The sequence below is a fragment of the Taudactylus pleione genome, unplaced genomic scaffold (assembly GCF_031769625.1).
Source record: "Taudactylus pleione unplaced genomic scaffold, aTauple2 ptg000086l, whole genome shotgun sequence".
NCBI lineage: Eukaryota > Metazoa > Chordata > Amphibia > Anura > Myobatrachidae > Taudactylus > Taudactylus pleione.
This window is the reverse complement of record NW_028284488.1, coordinates 19,609,477-19,622,500: the sequence shown is the minus strand read 5'-3', so window position 1 is coordinate 19,622,500 and position 13,024 is coordinate 19,609,477. Positions and strand designations below refer to the sequence as shown.

The following is a 13,024-nucleotide window of genomic DNA, read 5'->3' as shown; positions in this document are numbered from 1 at the left end:
AACACCCACCCCACTCCCTTTCTATATTAAGGACTAATGAGCAAGCTTATTTTGGCTCATGAAGTTGCAGTATACATGTCAAACCAGTAAATGGCAGACAAATACTACATATCATAGATTCGCTGCTCATGTTACCAGTAACCTTTTAGCGTTACTTTGTTATTTTGTGATCAATGTCTACAATATAAAATATACATCACAATATTAGATGTCTTTGTAAAATTACTTCCACTGAGCAATAACAGACATCCACGTGAGCGAAGCTGCGGGCAAACGCTAGTTTATAATGAGAACAATGTAAAAAAAATCTTTTTAATATTTATTACATTATTTTGACACATTTACACTGGGGATTTATCAAAGATGCAGTTACTTTCTTTTATATAAAATTTTTGAATATATCAATAAGTAAACTTAAAGCAATGGCCCTGTATTACAAGGTCAGCATATCTTTTATGTGCTGCTTTTGGCTTGAACTTTTTACACTGTTCTATTTCTCCCAAGCATCAGTGATGTAAACAGAGGAGATGTTGCAGATTGGCGCCAGCCGGCTCAGTAATTTTTCCCATAGAAGTGAAAACTCTGAAATGCCATCAAACTGATGACTGATGCTTAGTGGAGGAGTTTTACAATAAATAATCATAAATTGATTGTGAAGGCGGGGTGAGAGATGTATCAGACTTTCTAAAGAGCTCAAGTGGAGATGTTGGGCATATCAAGCAATCTGATTCTAGCTATTATTTCATAGAATATACTAGATCGGGGTGGCCAGACTGTTGGACTATGATCTACTTTCAAAGCTAAAAAACTTTTTGTGATCTACCGAGCTCACAAACAGGGGGCATGACCTTGCAGAATGGATCGTGGGGTCTGTCCTGCCAAAATCACACATAGTATCCCCAATTCAAATGACACCACGCAGTAGCACAATCTCTTTCACATGACACCGCACATAGTGCCCCTGATTTACAGTACACCACATAGTAGTGCCCCTTATTCATGTTATGACACACAGTAGTGCCCCTTTTACACAGTAGTAGTTCCTCTTATACAATGTCCACTGTAGTAGTGCCCCTTATACAATTCCACCGTAGTAGTGCCACTTATGGAATGCCCCCTGTAGTAGTCCCCCCTCCTAGTGTAGAACAGCCCCCACACCCTTGTGAAGAACTTCCATGACTTCACGCTGGGTAGGCTGCCTCACTCTTCTACGCTATCAGGGCTCCCGCTGTCACTCCTGCTGCCGCTGACTAGATCCAGCAGGCGCACAGGCTCCTCACATCGCTTCAGAGGACAGCATTCCCCGTGATGCAGTGCGCTGGTGACGTCCTGACGCGATCAAAGGCTAAATACAGGTTGCTGTAGGCAAGTTGGATCGCGATCTACCGGCGGGAGCTCTGCAAGCTATCGGTCGATCGCGATAAATGTTTTGGCCAGGTCTGTACTAGATAAATGATAGCTACAAGCTGATTGTTTTCTATGGACAACACCTCCACATGACCTCTTTAGAAAGTTTGATACATCTCTCCCCAAAATCTCTAAACCTTGTTTTACAACTTTCTTGCTGCTTTGATATTAGCTGTATAAAATCATACAGCCATACAAGTAGACTAAGGAGCTATTGTCTGTGTAATACACACGTTTCATTGTTTTGAGTTACCATTCAACTGTTTACCTTTTTTGATAGGGAGGTTCATTCTAAATAGTTGTGGTAACCAACTATGCTTTGCAACTATGATATTACCATATCTGAACGCACGTGTGAGATTATAAAAACAAAAAAAATGTATAGCACTCCTTAGGAGAAAGCTGGGTCACTGTTACATGGAAGCATTTAAAAACTGTTTTAGACTAGAAATTCAATTCATCAATGTTTTAAAGGACAACTGGGCATATTTACTAAGCAGTGGATTTAAAAAAAAAATCCTTGTTTTTTACAAATTTTGCCTGTCAGATTTGAAATGTCAATACAACTTAATAGAACACAAGCCTGACTTTGCATTTACTATTATTGCCCTTTGCAATTTTTTTTTTTTTTACAGGTTTTGCTTCCAAATTTCAGTGTGCTCTCATCAGGTCAGATTAAGCTTCCTCATGGTCAGCCTCTCCACTATTGATTGACTAGTATGCAGGCAATGTCTGGCCCATTTGTCTTCCACTGAATTTCAGTTTTGCAGTCAAGGTTTTGTGCAAGGTGGCCTATATCAGGAAGGAGATTCTGTACTGAAAAAGGGTCACACAGTCCAGTGTATTACAGTAGTTCAAACTTAGCCAGTGATTCAAGTATGGGTCTGGAAGATCCCATCGTAGATGCCCAGTACACAATATATAAAATAATGGAACAGTTCCCCATAGATGCACAAATCAAGTAGAAGGCTAATGTATTATCACACATAGATTAGCACCGTCAATCTACAGAAGCTCAGTGTTATGGCGCAGCTAATAAAAGGAACACATGGTCACATTACATAATGGGTCATGTGAAACACCATACCAAAGAGGTATCCTCCAACTTCCTGAGGTTGGAGGATATCAAAAACGTTCTGAGGCTAACATACTTTATTTTGTCTCTGTGTAATATTCACTATGCCACATACACTGTTATATTTAAAATATATTTATTTTTGTTATGTAACTTCTGATTTTGTATAAGACTTGATATACACAATGCAGATCACTCACAAGTAACATTACTGGAAATCTTTTGTTTTTACTTCAGAATTGCTAATTAAGCTCCCTGATTTCAGCAGGTACTAATTGCATCTTGCATGATTCCATGTAAAAATAGTAGATGTGTACAAAAATACTTTTCTCTCTGGTTTGCAGAAATGCTGCAATCTCTGGCTCAGCGTCCAGCACCAGCTAATACAAACCGAGAGCGCCGACCTCGGTACCAGCATCCAAAAGGGGCTCCTAATGCAGATCTCATCTTCAAGACTGGTGGCAGGTGAGAGTTTATTATAATTTGTGCCCTCTCTTCATAGCAAGCATTTTCTAAATTAAAATGGTAAAGGGCATGTCCACACAATACTTTCCTCTTTATTGGATATAAGAAGCCCTCCAACACGGGCTGAAATTTTATATTTTTGTCCTGAACTAGCCACCAAATCAGCCGTGAGCATTGCACTTGAGCATTTTCGAATTCGAATAAATGCTGTACAACACACACATAGTGTTCATTCTAGCACCCTGCACCTGTCACAACCCTTTCCCGTTTCCTGCCTGGGGTGTTGCTATCTGCTTTGGGGTTTCTAGCACACTCTGGTCTGTTTCTCGGCAGTTTGTTGCATCAGCTAAGTGTGCTAGAAGCACCAGAGCAGAGAGCGACACCCCAGGCAGGAAAGAGAGACTGCACGGGTTGTGACCGGTACAGGGTGCTAGAATGAACACTACACATACACAAGAAAATTAAATAACCATATATGAGAAATAATAAACCATAAGGAAGCAACTTCTCATCTATTTTAAAATGCCAGTAGAATTACCAACTAGAAGGGCAGTGTGGTTGAACAGTACCATCTAATAAATAGAACATTAATATAATTTGTGGTGGCAGCGTGCATTTTGTGACTAGTGATTATGGTAACATTTGACTTCAGTTTTAATAAAACTTTTTATTTATATTGTTCGCAATGAAAAACTATACATTTTACAAGGGCAAAGTTTAAATAGCTCAGAGAATCATTGAAATATGTAGACTAGAGAGCATACTATTAAATACTTCTTTCTCCACTAGGTGGCACAGGGATAACTCTTGATATAGCCTGGAGAAGTTTCCTCACATGGTGAGGCTAGCGCCTTCATCGCTTTGGACGTGGAGCCGTCTTCTGTTCCGGAGGAAACTATGGGCCCGATTCAGACCCGGACGTTAAGCAGCGATCGCTCGCTATGAGCGATTGTTGCCCGCCTGCGTATGCATCGCAGTGCGCGTGCGTGAGCCAGTCACTGCTATCAGGAATTGTGCGCTCGTAGCACAAAGACTGAGCGCTACCTTGAGTGACAGTGCCATTTATGGGTGGTAACAGCGGAAGGTATTTGTGAAAGGGGGAGTGGTGGTGCGAACGCAGGCATGTCTGGTCGTCAAAATGGTGTTTAAAGGCCGTGCATAATTAGCATGGAGGGGTCATTGTACACATCACCTGGTTTTATTTCAGTCAGCACTGATCACAGTGCTTGCGGGGGGGCAGGGTCTACCTCAAGCGCTGTGTGCAGCTCCGTTGACTCTCTGTGTTACCGATTAATCACACACTTCCTGGAGATGACGTGTGTTAAGAAAGGAAAGTGGGCGTCCTTATACACCAGCGTTCGCTCACTGCCGTCGCTCTAAGACATAGAGGGCGATCGCGGAATTTGCAGGTCTTCCTGCTCAGCCAGATAAAGGCAGAAGCTCTAGAGGTGTCTATTCGCTCTCTCATGGCCTCAGGGGTAGTCATTCTTGTTCCCCCGTCCCAGACAGGGTTACGCCAACCTCTTTCTGGTTCATAAGCCGGAAGTCTCCTTACGGCCCACTCTCATTTTGAATCACCTAAACAAGTTTCTCCGAATTCCCAAATTTCGCATGAAGTCCTTTCGGTCCATCATCTTAGCTTTGGAACTGGGGGGTACTTTATGGCATCATTGTATATACAGGATGCTTATTTACATATCCCTATACGAGCCAATTACCAACGTTTCCTCAGGTTTGCTGTACAAACCAACCACTACCAATTTCAAGCCTTTGGTCTGTCCATGGCCCCTCTTGTGTTCATGAAAGTCATGGCAGCACATCAGCGACACATGGGTGTCAGAATTTTACCATATCTGGACGACATGCTTCTCTTAGCACAATTTCCAGCCGTGCTCTGGAATCACATCCATATGACGATACAGCTTCTTGAATCACGTGTGGATAATGAACTGGAAGAAAGTGCTATCTCCATCCCAGGAGGTGCTCCACCTGGGAGCCTTGTTGGATTCCAGAACTCAGAGTCCTCCTCCTTCCGGACAAGATCTGGTCATTGCAAACCAGAATTCAAAACTCTCAGTCCGCGGCGAGTGTCCATTCACTTATGCATGCAAATTCTGGGGTTCATTAGTTTCAACTTTCGATGTGGTGGAGTAAGGACAGTTTCACTCCCGGCCTCTCCAGGGACTCATTCTGTGGCGTTGGATCAAGTCACGCCCCAACCTCAAGGCTCAGACTCTAATCCTTTCCCTAGGAGGTACGTCTCCCCTCTGTGGTGGCTCCAGCATTCTCATCTGGACAAGGATCCCTTTTTGGATCCAGGACTGGGTCCTACTCATAATCTATGCCAGCCTTTGGGGGTGAAGGGCTGTAACTTGTCAGCTAATCTTTCAGGGCTGTTGGACTCATCAAGAGAGCCAGCTTTCCATAAACATTCTGGAGCTTCGTGCCGTGTACAGGGCTCTGTGTATCTTCACTGACAGTCGGACAATGCAACCGCGGTGCCCTGCATAAATCACAAGGCAGAAGTCGGCAGAATTCTTCGCTTGGCGGAGCGGCATCTACCAGCACTGTCTGCAGTCTTCATCCCAGGCATTAAAAATTGGGAAGCGGACTTTCTAATTCGTCAGGATGTATATGCAGGCAAGTGGGCGTTACATCCGGACGTCTTCCATCTGTTAGTCCATCACTGGGGCCTACCAGACATCAACATGATGGCGTCTTGCTACAACCACCAGCTTCCGAGATATTGCTCCCGTACCAGGGATTCGGGAACTCTCCTAGTAGATGCACTGGCAGTTCCTTTCCACTGATTTATGTCTTCCCTCCAATCTCCATGATTCCTCAGGTCCTTCGCAAGTTCAAGCTGGAAGGAAGCATTCTGATCCTGGTGGCCCTACTGCGCCTTCCGCTGCGGCCGGACGTTCTGTCTCAGGGCCCCGGCTTCCATCCGGATCTAGCCCGTCTGACTTTGTCGGGGTGGCTCTTCAGACGTCCATCTTAAGAGCGTAAGGATTCTCCAGGAACTCATATCTTCATTTGGTTTGGCGTACCTATTTTATGCGGTGTTCGACTAGGGGTTTCAACCCCAGGTCTTTCCGCCTTTCCCACATCCTTTCTTTTTTACGGACCGGTCTGGATTTGGGCGTACGGCTCTCATCCTTGAAGGTCCAGGTTTCGGCCTTTTCAGTCCTTTTTCAAAGACAGATGGCTCTGCTTCCTGTGGTGCCCACTTTTTCCAGGGAGTTCTCCATGTTCAGTCACCGTTGGTGGGTCCCTGGGATCTTTCTTTAGTTCTCCGAGCTCTACAGTCGGAGGGTATCGGATTTGTGTTCCATTCTGACAGGGCTGTATTAAGGACTCGCTTAGGCTATCTTCCCAAGGTAGTGTAATTTTTTTCAGATTAATCAGGAAATAATGGTTCCTGCATTTCAGTCTTTGGATATATCTCACCCTGAGGCTTCGTTGGATGTGGTGAGGGCTCTCCGTTTGTATGTCAATAGGACTAAGCGGTTTCGTAAGTCGGACTCTCTATTTGTTTTGTACAATTTCCACAAGAAGGGTTGGCCAACTAAGCATATCTTAGCCTGCTGGCTACGTTTTACCATTCGCCTGACTTACGCCTTGGTGAACCACCTGCCATGGTGACTGCCCATTCCACGCGGTCAGTGGGTACCTCATGGGCAGCACGCTGTGGGGCTTCTGCAGAACAGCTCTGTAAGGCTGCCATATGGTCATTTGCTCGTACTTTTAGCAGATTTTAAACTTTTGATGATTTTGCATCCTCGGGGTGTTTTGTGCTCACTGCAGCTTAGGAGCATCCCCACCCATAGGGGACCGCTTTAGGATGTCCCAGAGTTTTCCCTGTGCTCCCTAGTGGAGGAAGCAGAAAAGGAGACTTTTGTTTTACCTGTTGAGTCTTTTTCTTCGACTCCATAGGGGGCACTGAGCGCCCTTCCTGATGCACCCGTCTGTGCGGGGTGTTTCTTTGGTGTCCAGTCCGGCTGTACTTCCATGATAGGTATGGTTCTGTATGTATGCTGGCCTCCCTACTCCTCTGCCTGGAAGTTTGGGTATAGAGGAGAGGAGCTTGGGCTTGTGGGTACATTACTTTAACCGTTTGGTGCCCAGGCTCTCCTCTCCAGGCTATACCCTGTGCCCCTATGGAGTCGAAGAAAAAAACTTAACAGGTAAAACAAGTCCTTTTTGCAAGCACTTGCCATATGACAACATTTTCAGGGGAATGAGGCAACCAGTGGTGGTTAAATGAAGGGCTGGTTGTGACACAGTTAATAAAGGGTATGTGGAAAAGAAATCTGTGTAGCATTAAGTTTTTGGCTTAAATCTTTGCAATCACAAATTGGGGTTGCACCGTCGTTCATGCATGTACCCAGATGTGATACCAATGTTTGGAACAAAAAATAAAAAAAATTACCAAGAAATTAGCCTGCTGTGGATAATGCAGTTGTATGAATTCTGGTGAATACCGTTGTAAATATATTGAAGAAAATAATTTGAGATCACAAATGATATTTGTTTTTAATGAAGGTGTACATTTAAAATTGAATCTTTGTAGTGAAACTGATATGATCCATTTGGATTCTGCAAAAGAATTCAGTGTTAAACCTAACAGTTTGGTACATAAGATGAGCACTTGGTCAGGGGAAAATACACTTATGGTGCATACACACGGGACCATTAAAATGTACGATATGAACGATCACAATATCGATCATATTGTTATCGTTCATATCGTGCATTTTTTGTCCCTTCCAACCCACCTGCGATGGGCGGGCACGTATGGACGATAACTATATCGTCCATCGCCCGTGCATGCAGGCCAACCTGGTCGATAACGACCAGGTTACTATAGGGATCTGCGATTGTTGATCACAGGTCGTTGGTGGGGTGCTGGATGATCGATCATCCTGCACTCCGGGAAGGTGCAGGACGATCATTCAGCGATATTGTTATCGCTGACTGATCGTACCGTGCGTACGCACCATTAGATAGAGAAATGTGACGGATAAAAGACACAAAGTAGTCCTAAACAAGTCACGTTTGGGCAGGGGAGATGGAGTGCTACAGAGATCAATATTGGCACCTGACTTCTTTTTATAAAGAACCTTCTAGTGCTGTTAATGTCTTATGTTAAAATATGATAGTAGACTGTCATGTTAGCTGGCAGGGAAGAGGCAATCTTTGTAGAACTGAGTGGCCCAGCACAGGTTACTTAGATCATCACCTGCAGATTGGGGGCCTCATTCATCAACAAGTTTAATCACTCAAAACGAGTGATAAAACTCGTTCCATATGATAATTGGTGCTCCAGTCAGTCAACTCCCAACTGTCATTTTTCAAACACGACAGTTGGGAGCTGATTGGCTGGAGCACCATTATCATACACGGCGAGTTTTATCACTCGTTTTGAGTGATAAAATTCGTTGATGAATCAGGCCCTGAGAGTGATGGCATAGGAGGAGAGCCAGATGTATTATAAAATAATATTACCACTGTTTAACATCAGCATCAAGTTTTTAATTAATATCCAATTTGTTTCAATTGCACACTGCTGTTCTAGAAGCCTAGAAAGCAAGGTCTCCATATTGACAAAGGACATTATTCTATGTAGTGTAACACAGAGCCGGGTAGTTGGCTACATCAAGGAAGCTTTACACATAATCGCAAATTGGGCTGTGTTGTATCAAATTGGCTTTCTGTACATTATAATTTATGAGCGCCAGGCAGTGGTTTGTGGGGCCATTGATAGTAAACTCAGGCCTTGGTGCTGCTGCTTTTCAGGCCACCTCCAGGCTGTGCCCATAGACTTGGGGTGTCTGTCTTAAGGGACAGACCTCCAGGCTGTATGTACAAAAAGTGATGTACTGCGTGCAACCTAGGAAGGATGTGATCACTATAGGCTAAGGAAGCTATTGGTTTGGTTGGGATCATTTGTCCAACTGTGAATATGGCTCATCTAGAATCACAGCCATGGCCAGACCCTGATTTTTCCCTCCATAATCGCAATTACCGGGTTCCTAAGGGGACCCCAGATACTTTTTACCTGTGCTCTCTTTGAACTTCTGTGCTACTGCAAAGAGCAAATACTGTGTGATGCATAAAAAGCATCATAAATACCAACATAGTAATAGTATTCCCATTACTACTTGGCTGATTTGTATTTTCTTTGTATGTTCTTATTTATAATTATCTTGTATATTTTAAGATTAATTGGTTACCCCAGGTTTTCCCAAATTCAGTACTCAAGGCACCCTAACAGTACAGGTTTTAAGGATTTGCACAGATGATATAATCAAACTGATTTGAGACACTCATGTCACCTGTGCCTAAGCATGGGTGTCCTTAAAGTATCTCAAACTTGGTCCTCAAAGCAGCCCTAACAGTCCAGATTTTACCATTACTTCCCACTAGACTTTGTAACATTTGAGTGCCCCATTATATGAGAACTGTCTTCTCTTGTTTTGTATCTCAAGCTTGGTACACACTTGTCCAATTCTCATCCAATCCGACTTACCAGTTGCTCCAACATTTGTAGTGTGTGTACGCTCACACACCCTCTGTTGAAAAATCAGGAGACCCGGTTGCCAACCACCCAACCAAGAGAGAAGTGTGTTTGTTTCTGCGACTGGTTTGTCTGTCCAGTTCTTCTCCCAAATCATTCCTCAAGCAGTGAGTGGCAGCTGGGTCTGCCAATGATTGGAAGTGTGTTACGGTGACTCTTTCAGCAGATGGTTTCAGTAGATGCAGATTGGAGATCTGCAGCAAACTTGAGCAGGAGTATGCGACATAGGTCTTCAGTATGATTGTATCAACAATCTGGTTTTCTGTAGTTATATTTAGGACATTAAGAGGAGACTAAGGAGGGAATCAAATTGCGGGCAGGATATTTAAAACACCGCGGTGCAGTGTTTTGCTATTAAATTAGATGACTAAAAATGGAACACCGTGATTTCTATAGAAATTTTGTAGAAATCACTGTGTCCTTTTTTTCACGCACCTCCAGAGCAAGTCAGATTTTTAAATTGGATACCGCAGGTATTGGAGATGTTGCCCATAGCAACCAATCAGATTCTACTTAACATTTAACTAGCACCCCTGTAATAGCTAGAACCTGGTTGCTATGGGCAACATCTCCACTTCTAAAGACTCTCTCACTTTAGTAAATTTACCCCTAAGTGTTCAATCACAGGTAAATAATTCTTGTAGTTTCTTAAAGGGGTTTTCTCACTTTGAAAATCAGTTTGGATAAGTAACTTTACCCAGGACCACCACCATTCACTGTATTTAGTAAGGTTCTCTTGCTTATCTATAGCTGGTACCTCTGCTCTGTTTGTAGCAGAAGAAACGCAGCATCAGCATTATTTGCTCTCAAGTGATTCACAGGTAACCCTAGGTGCTATGATGAAATTAATCTACACTGAAATAATGGTCTGTTACAAATGAAATATTTCTTCTTTATAGTGTGTTCTCAAATGAAATAGTTTTTATTAATCTTGAGTAAAACATCTGTAAAGCTGGGGTACATATTATACAATATTTTGAGCAATTTGCCCGATTCTGACTGGTCGCAACAACAAATCGTTCAAATCAAGTGTGTACACTGCTCGCTCCCATGGCATCTTCAGGTCTTCCCTACATGCAGCTCAATCTGACAACCTCGTTAACGATTTCCCACAAATTGTGCAGTGTGTACGCGCTACTGGACGACCAGCCAATATGTTAGCACAGTGTGTATGCTATATATCGTTTGTCTGGGAGATAAAGGGAAATCTGAACGACCATTGCATCGTTTGCTGATCGTATGATGTGTACCCACCTTTAGACTTATTTTTTGTTTTTTGAGAAGGTTATTGAACCTCATTGGCAATGCAAGAAACAATATTGTATCAAATATAATGCAGGACAGTGATGAAGCAGTGGTGCAAAAGAAAAGCCGCATAATATAAACCACAGATATTGATTTTAAACATTTCTTCGGTATGAATATCGACCACTTTCTACCCTCTACCTCTTATTCAGAAGTAGGTGACCTGTGGCACTTAGCTGCTGTGGAACTACACATCCCAGCATCCTGGCCACCATTTTGCTTGTGGTAGTGCATGCTGGGATGTGTAGTTCCACAGCAGCTGGAGAGCCATAGGCTGCCTACTCCTGCTCTAATTCTAGATATTTATTTTTCTATTACACAGGAGACGTTGATGCAGTGACAGGTGTTATTCTATTGGGCCCTATATCTGACAACATGGCTAGTGAAGTCCTACAGATATTGCGAGAGATCAGCAGCATATCGCAGCATGTTCAGAAGAGAGAGCGAGCTTGGACAGAAACCTGGGACAGGGCTGGGAGTGAGGACTGGCCGGAACACCAACTTCCGCTTCAATCCGATCAGAAGACGTTTCCAGCATTGACACACACAAAGAGTGAGCACTATTTGTTGATGAGCCATCACAGTGGCCATACACAGGAAGGAAAACGGTGAGGTGGATGACGTTTAGCAAGCAGCTCAGTTTTTAGTAAAGACATTTTTCTGTAGGGACATAACTGCAGAGTGGGAGATTTCAAGAAGTTTATGTAATGTCCTTTTGGAGTATAGCAGACAAAAAGCTTCAAATGGCAGCTGACAAATGGAAATCTTGCGTGCATGCCATGTTGTGGTAATCTTTAGGAGTATATAAAACCCTAAAGCTCTATTAAAAAAAGAAAAAAAATTACAAAAAAAAAGTTTACGATTTAGATTTTGTGTGCGAATAGGAATAAAATTAGTGGATTGTTGCTGAGTGTTAGCCTTTTTGGGATTACATCAGGCTGCAGAAGTTTCCTAATGTGTTGAATGGAGAGAGTTACTAGAATACACTTAAGACAATTCTTATGTTTTTGCTGCTGTAACAGTGGGGACAAACTAAGCACTGTGCTGGCTTAATATGCCACGGAATGTGTATACAGACAAAAGCAAAGGATTAAAGTAGATGGTTTTGTCTGTGTGTGCACATATTTTTTTTTTTTTGTGAAGATGCAATACACTCTTATTTTTATTTTAAACAATGAATAAATAGATTATTTTATGGTTCTCTTTTGTTGAAAACATTTATTTTTTGTTTATCCTGTATATAGCAAATAACAGCACACTAATACTTTGTTACACATTTTTTCCTTTTTTTCTTTCTTGTTATATTTTTTTTTTGTGTAATTCTGAATGTTGGAAAATTTAAATAAAAAAATTGAGTTCTAAAGCTCTACCATATCCAACAGAAATGCTTCACAATTTTCACCAGCTTTACAAAAATTTTGCCAGCACTGCAATAAAATATTGTAAATTGTACTTGTTCCTACTCTTTTTAATTTAGCACCTCTAAGGAGTTAAATGTTTGTTTACATTACCATTATAATTGATGAGAAGTTTTTTATTTAGTTTATCATGAGTTTATTTTGAAATTGGCTGCTGGACTTCTAACAGACAGAAATGTTGGTAATGTAGAGAACCCCTTAATAACGAATAGGCACAAGTGATGCTTTCCGTATCTCATTTCTTTATAGAAATCTTTATTTTAACATTTGAATCCATACAGAATTATCATATGACTAAACCAGATGTAACCAATTTGTATGAACAACTGTTTTTTGTCAGTTTTCCAGTTTGGGAACAAATAGTGGATTGTCATATGCTCCCTTACATTACCAGATTTTTGTTCCAACTGGCCAACCAGTTGGATGGTTGGACAGATAAGCTTTAAGGTGTATGGCCAGCTTAAGCCAGCTCTGGTCACTGACACCTGCAGGCTCCTGGCTGGAAAACAATGTTTAGTACTAGCTTCCATGGACTCCACTAACATACGATGTTGTAATGATTTGTAGGTGTTATTTGAGCTGTAGAAAGCTATAACCACTTATTAAGTATCACTAACTGCCTCCGTCACCCTCCATCACAGTCCTGCAACCTTAACTGACAAGTTTGGCCAGCTTCAGATTTTCTATTGTTTTTCTGAAGGGTGTTGTGATGAAAAATAATGCAGAGAAAGGCTTTAAGTTTCTTCATATTGGGAAAAAGTATATCTTTTCATT

At 42.2% G+C, this 13,024-nt stretch overlaps 1 protein-coding gene across 3 annotated transcripts in view; it reads left to right on the top strand.

Moving 5' to 3' along the window:
- Positions 1–12,269, top strand: part of UPF2 (UPF2 regulator of nonsense mediated mRNA decay) — a 124,746-nt gene extending 112,477 nt beyond the window's left edge. For all 3 annotated transcript variants that reach the window (XM_088468764.1, XM_088468762.1, XM_088468763.1), the window contains 2 exons: positions 2,827–2,947; positions 11,155–12,269. In XM_088468764.1, coding sequence (XP_088324890.1) covers positions 2,827–2,947; positions 11,155–11,164 — 131 coding nt within the window. In that variant the 3' untranslated portion in view covers positions 11,165–12,269. The remainder of the gene's footprint in view (positions 1–2,826; positions 2,948–11,154) is intronic.
- Positions 12,270–13,024: the final 755 nt, after the last annotated feature.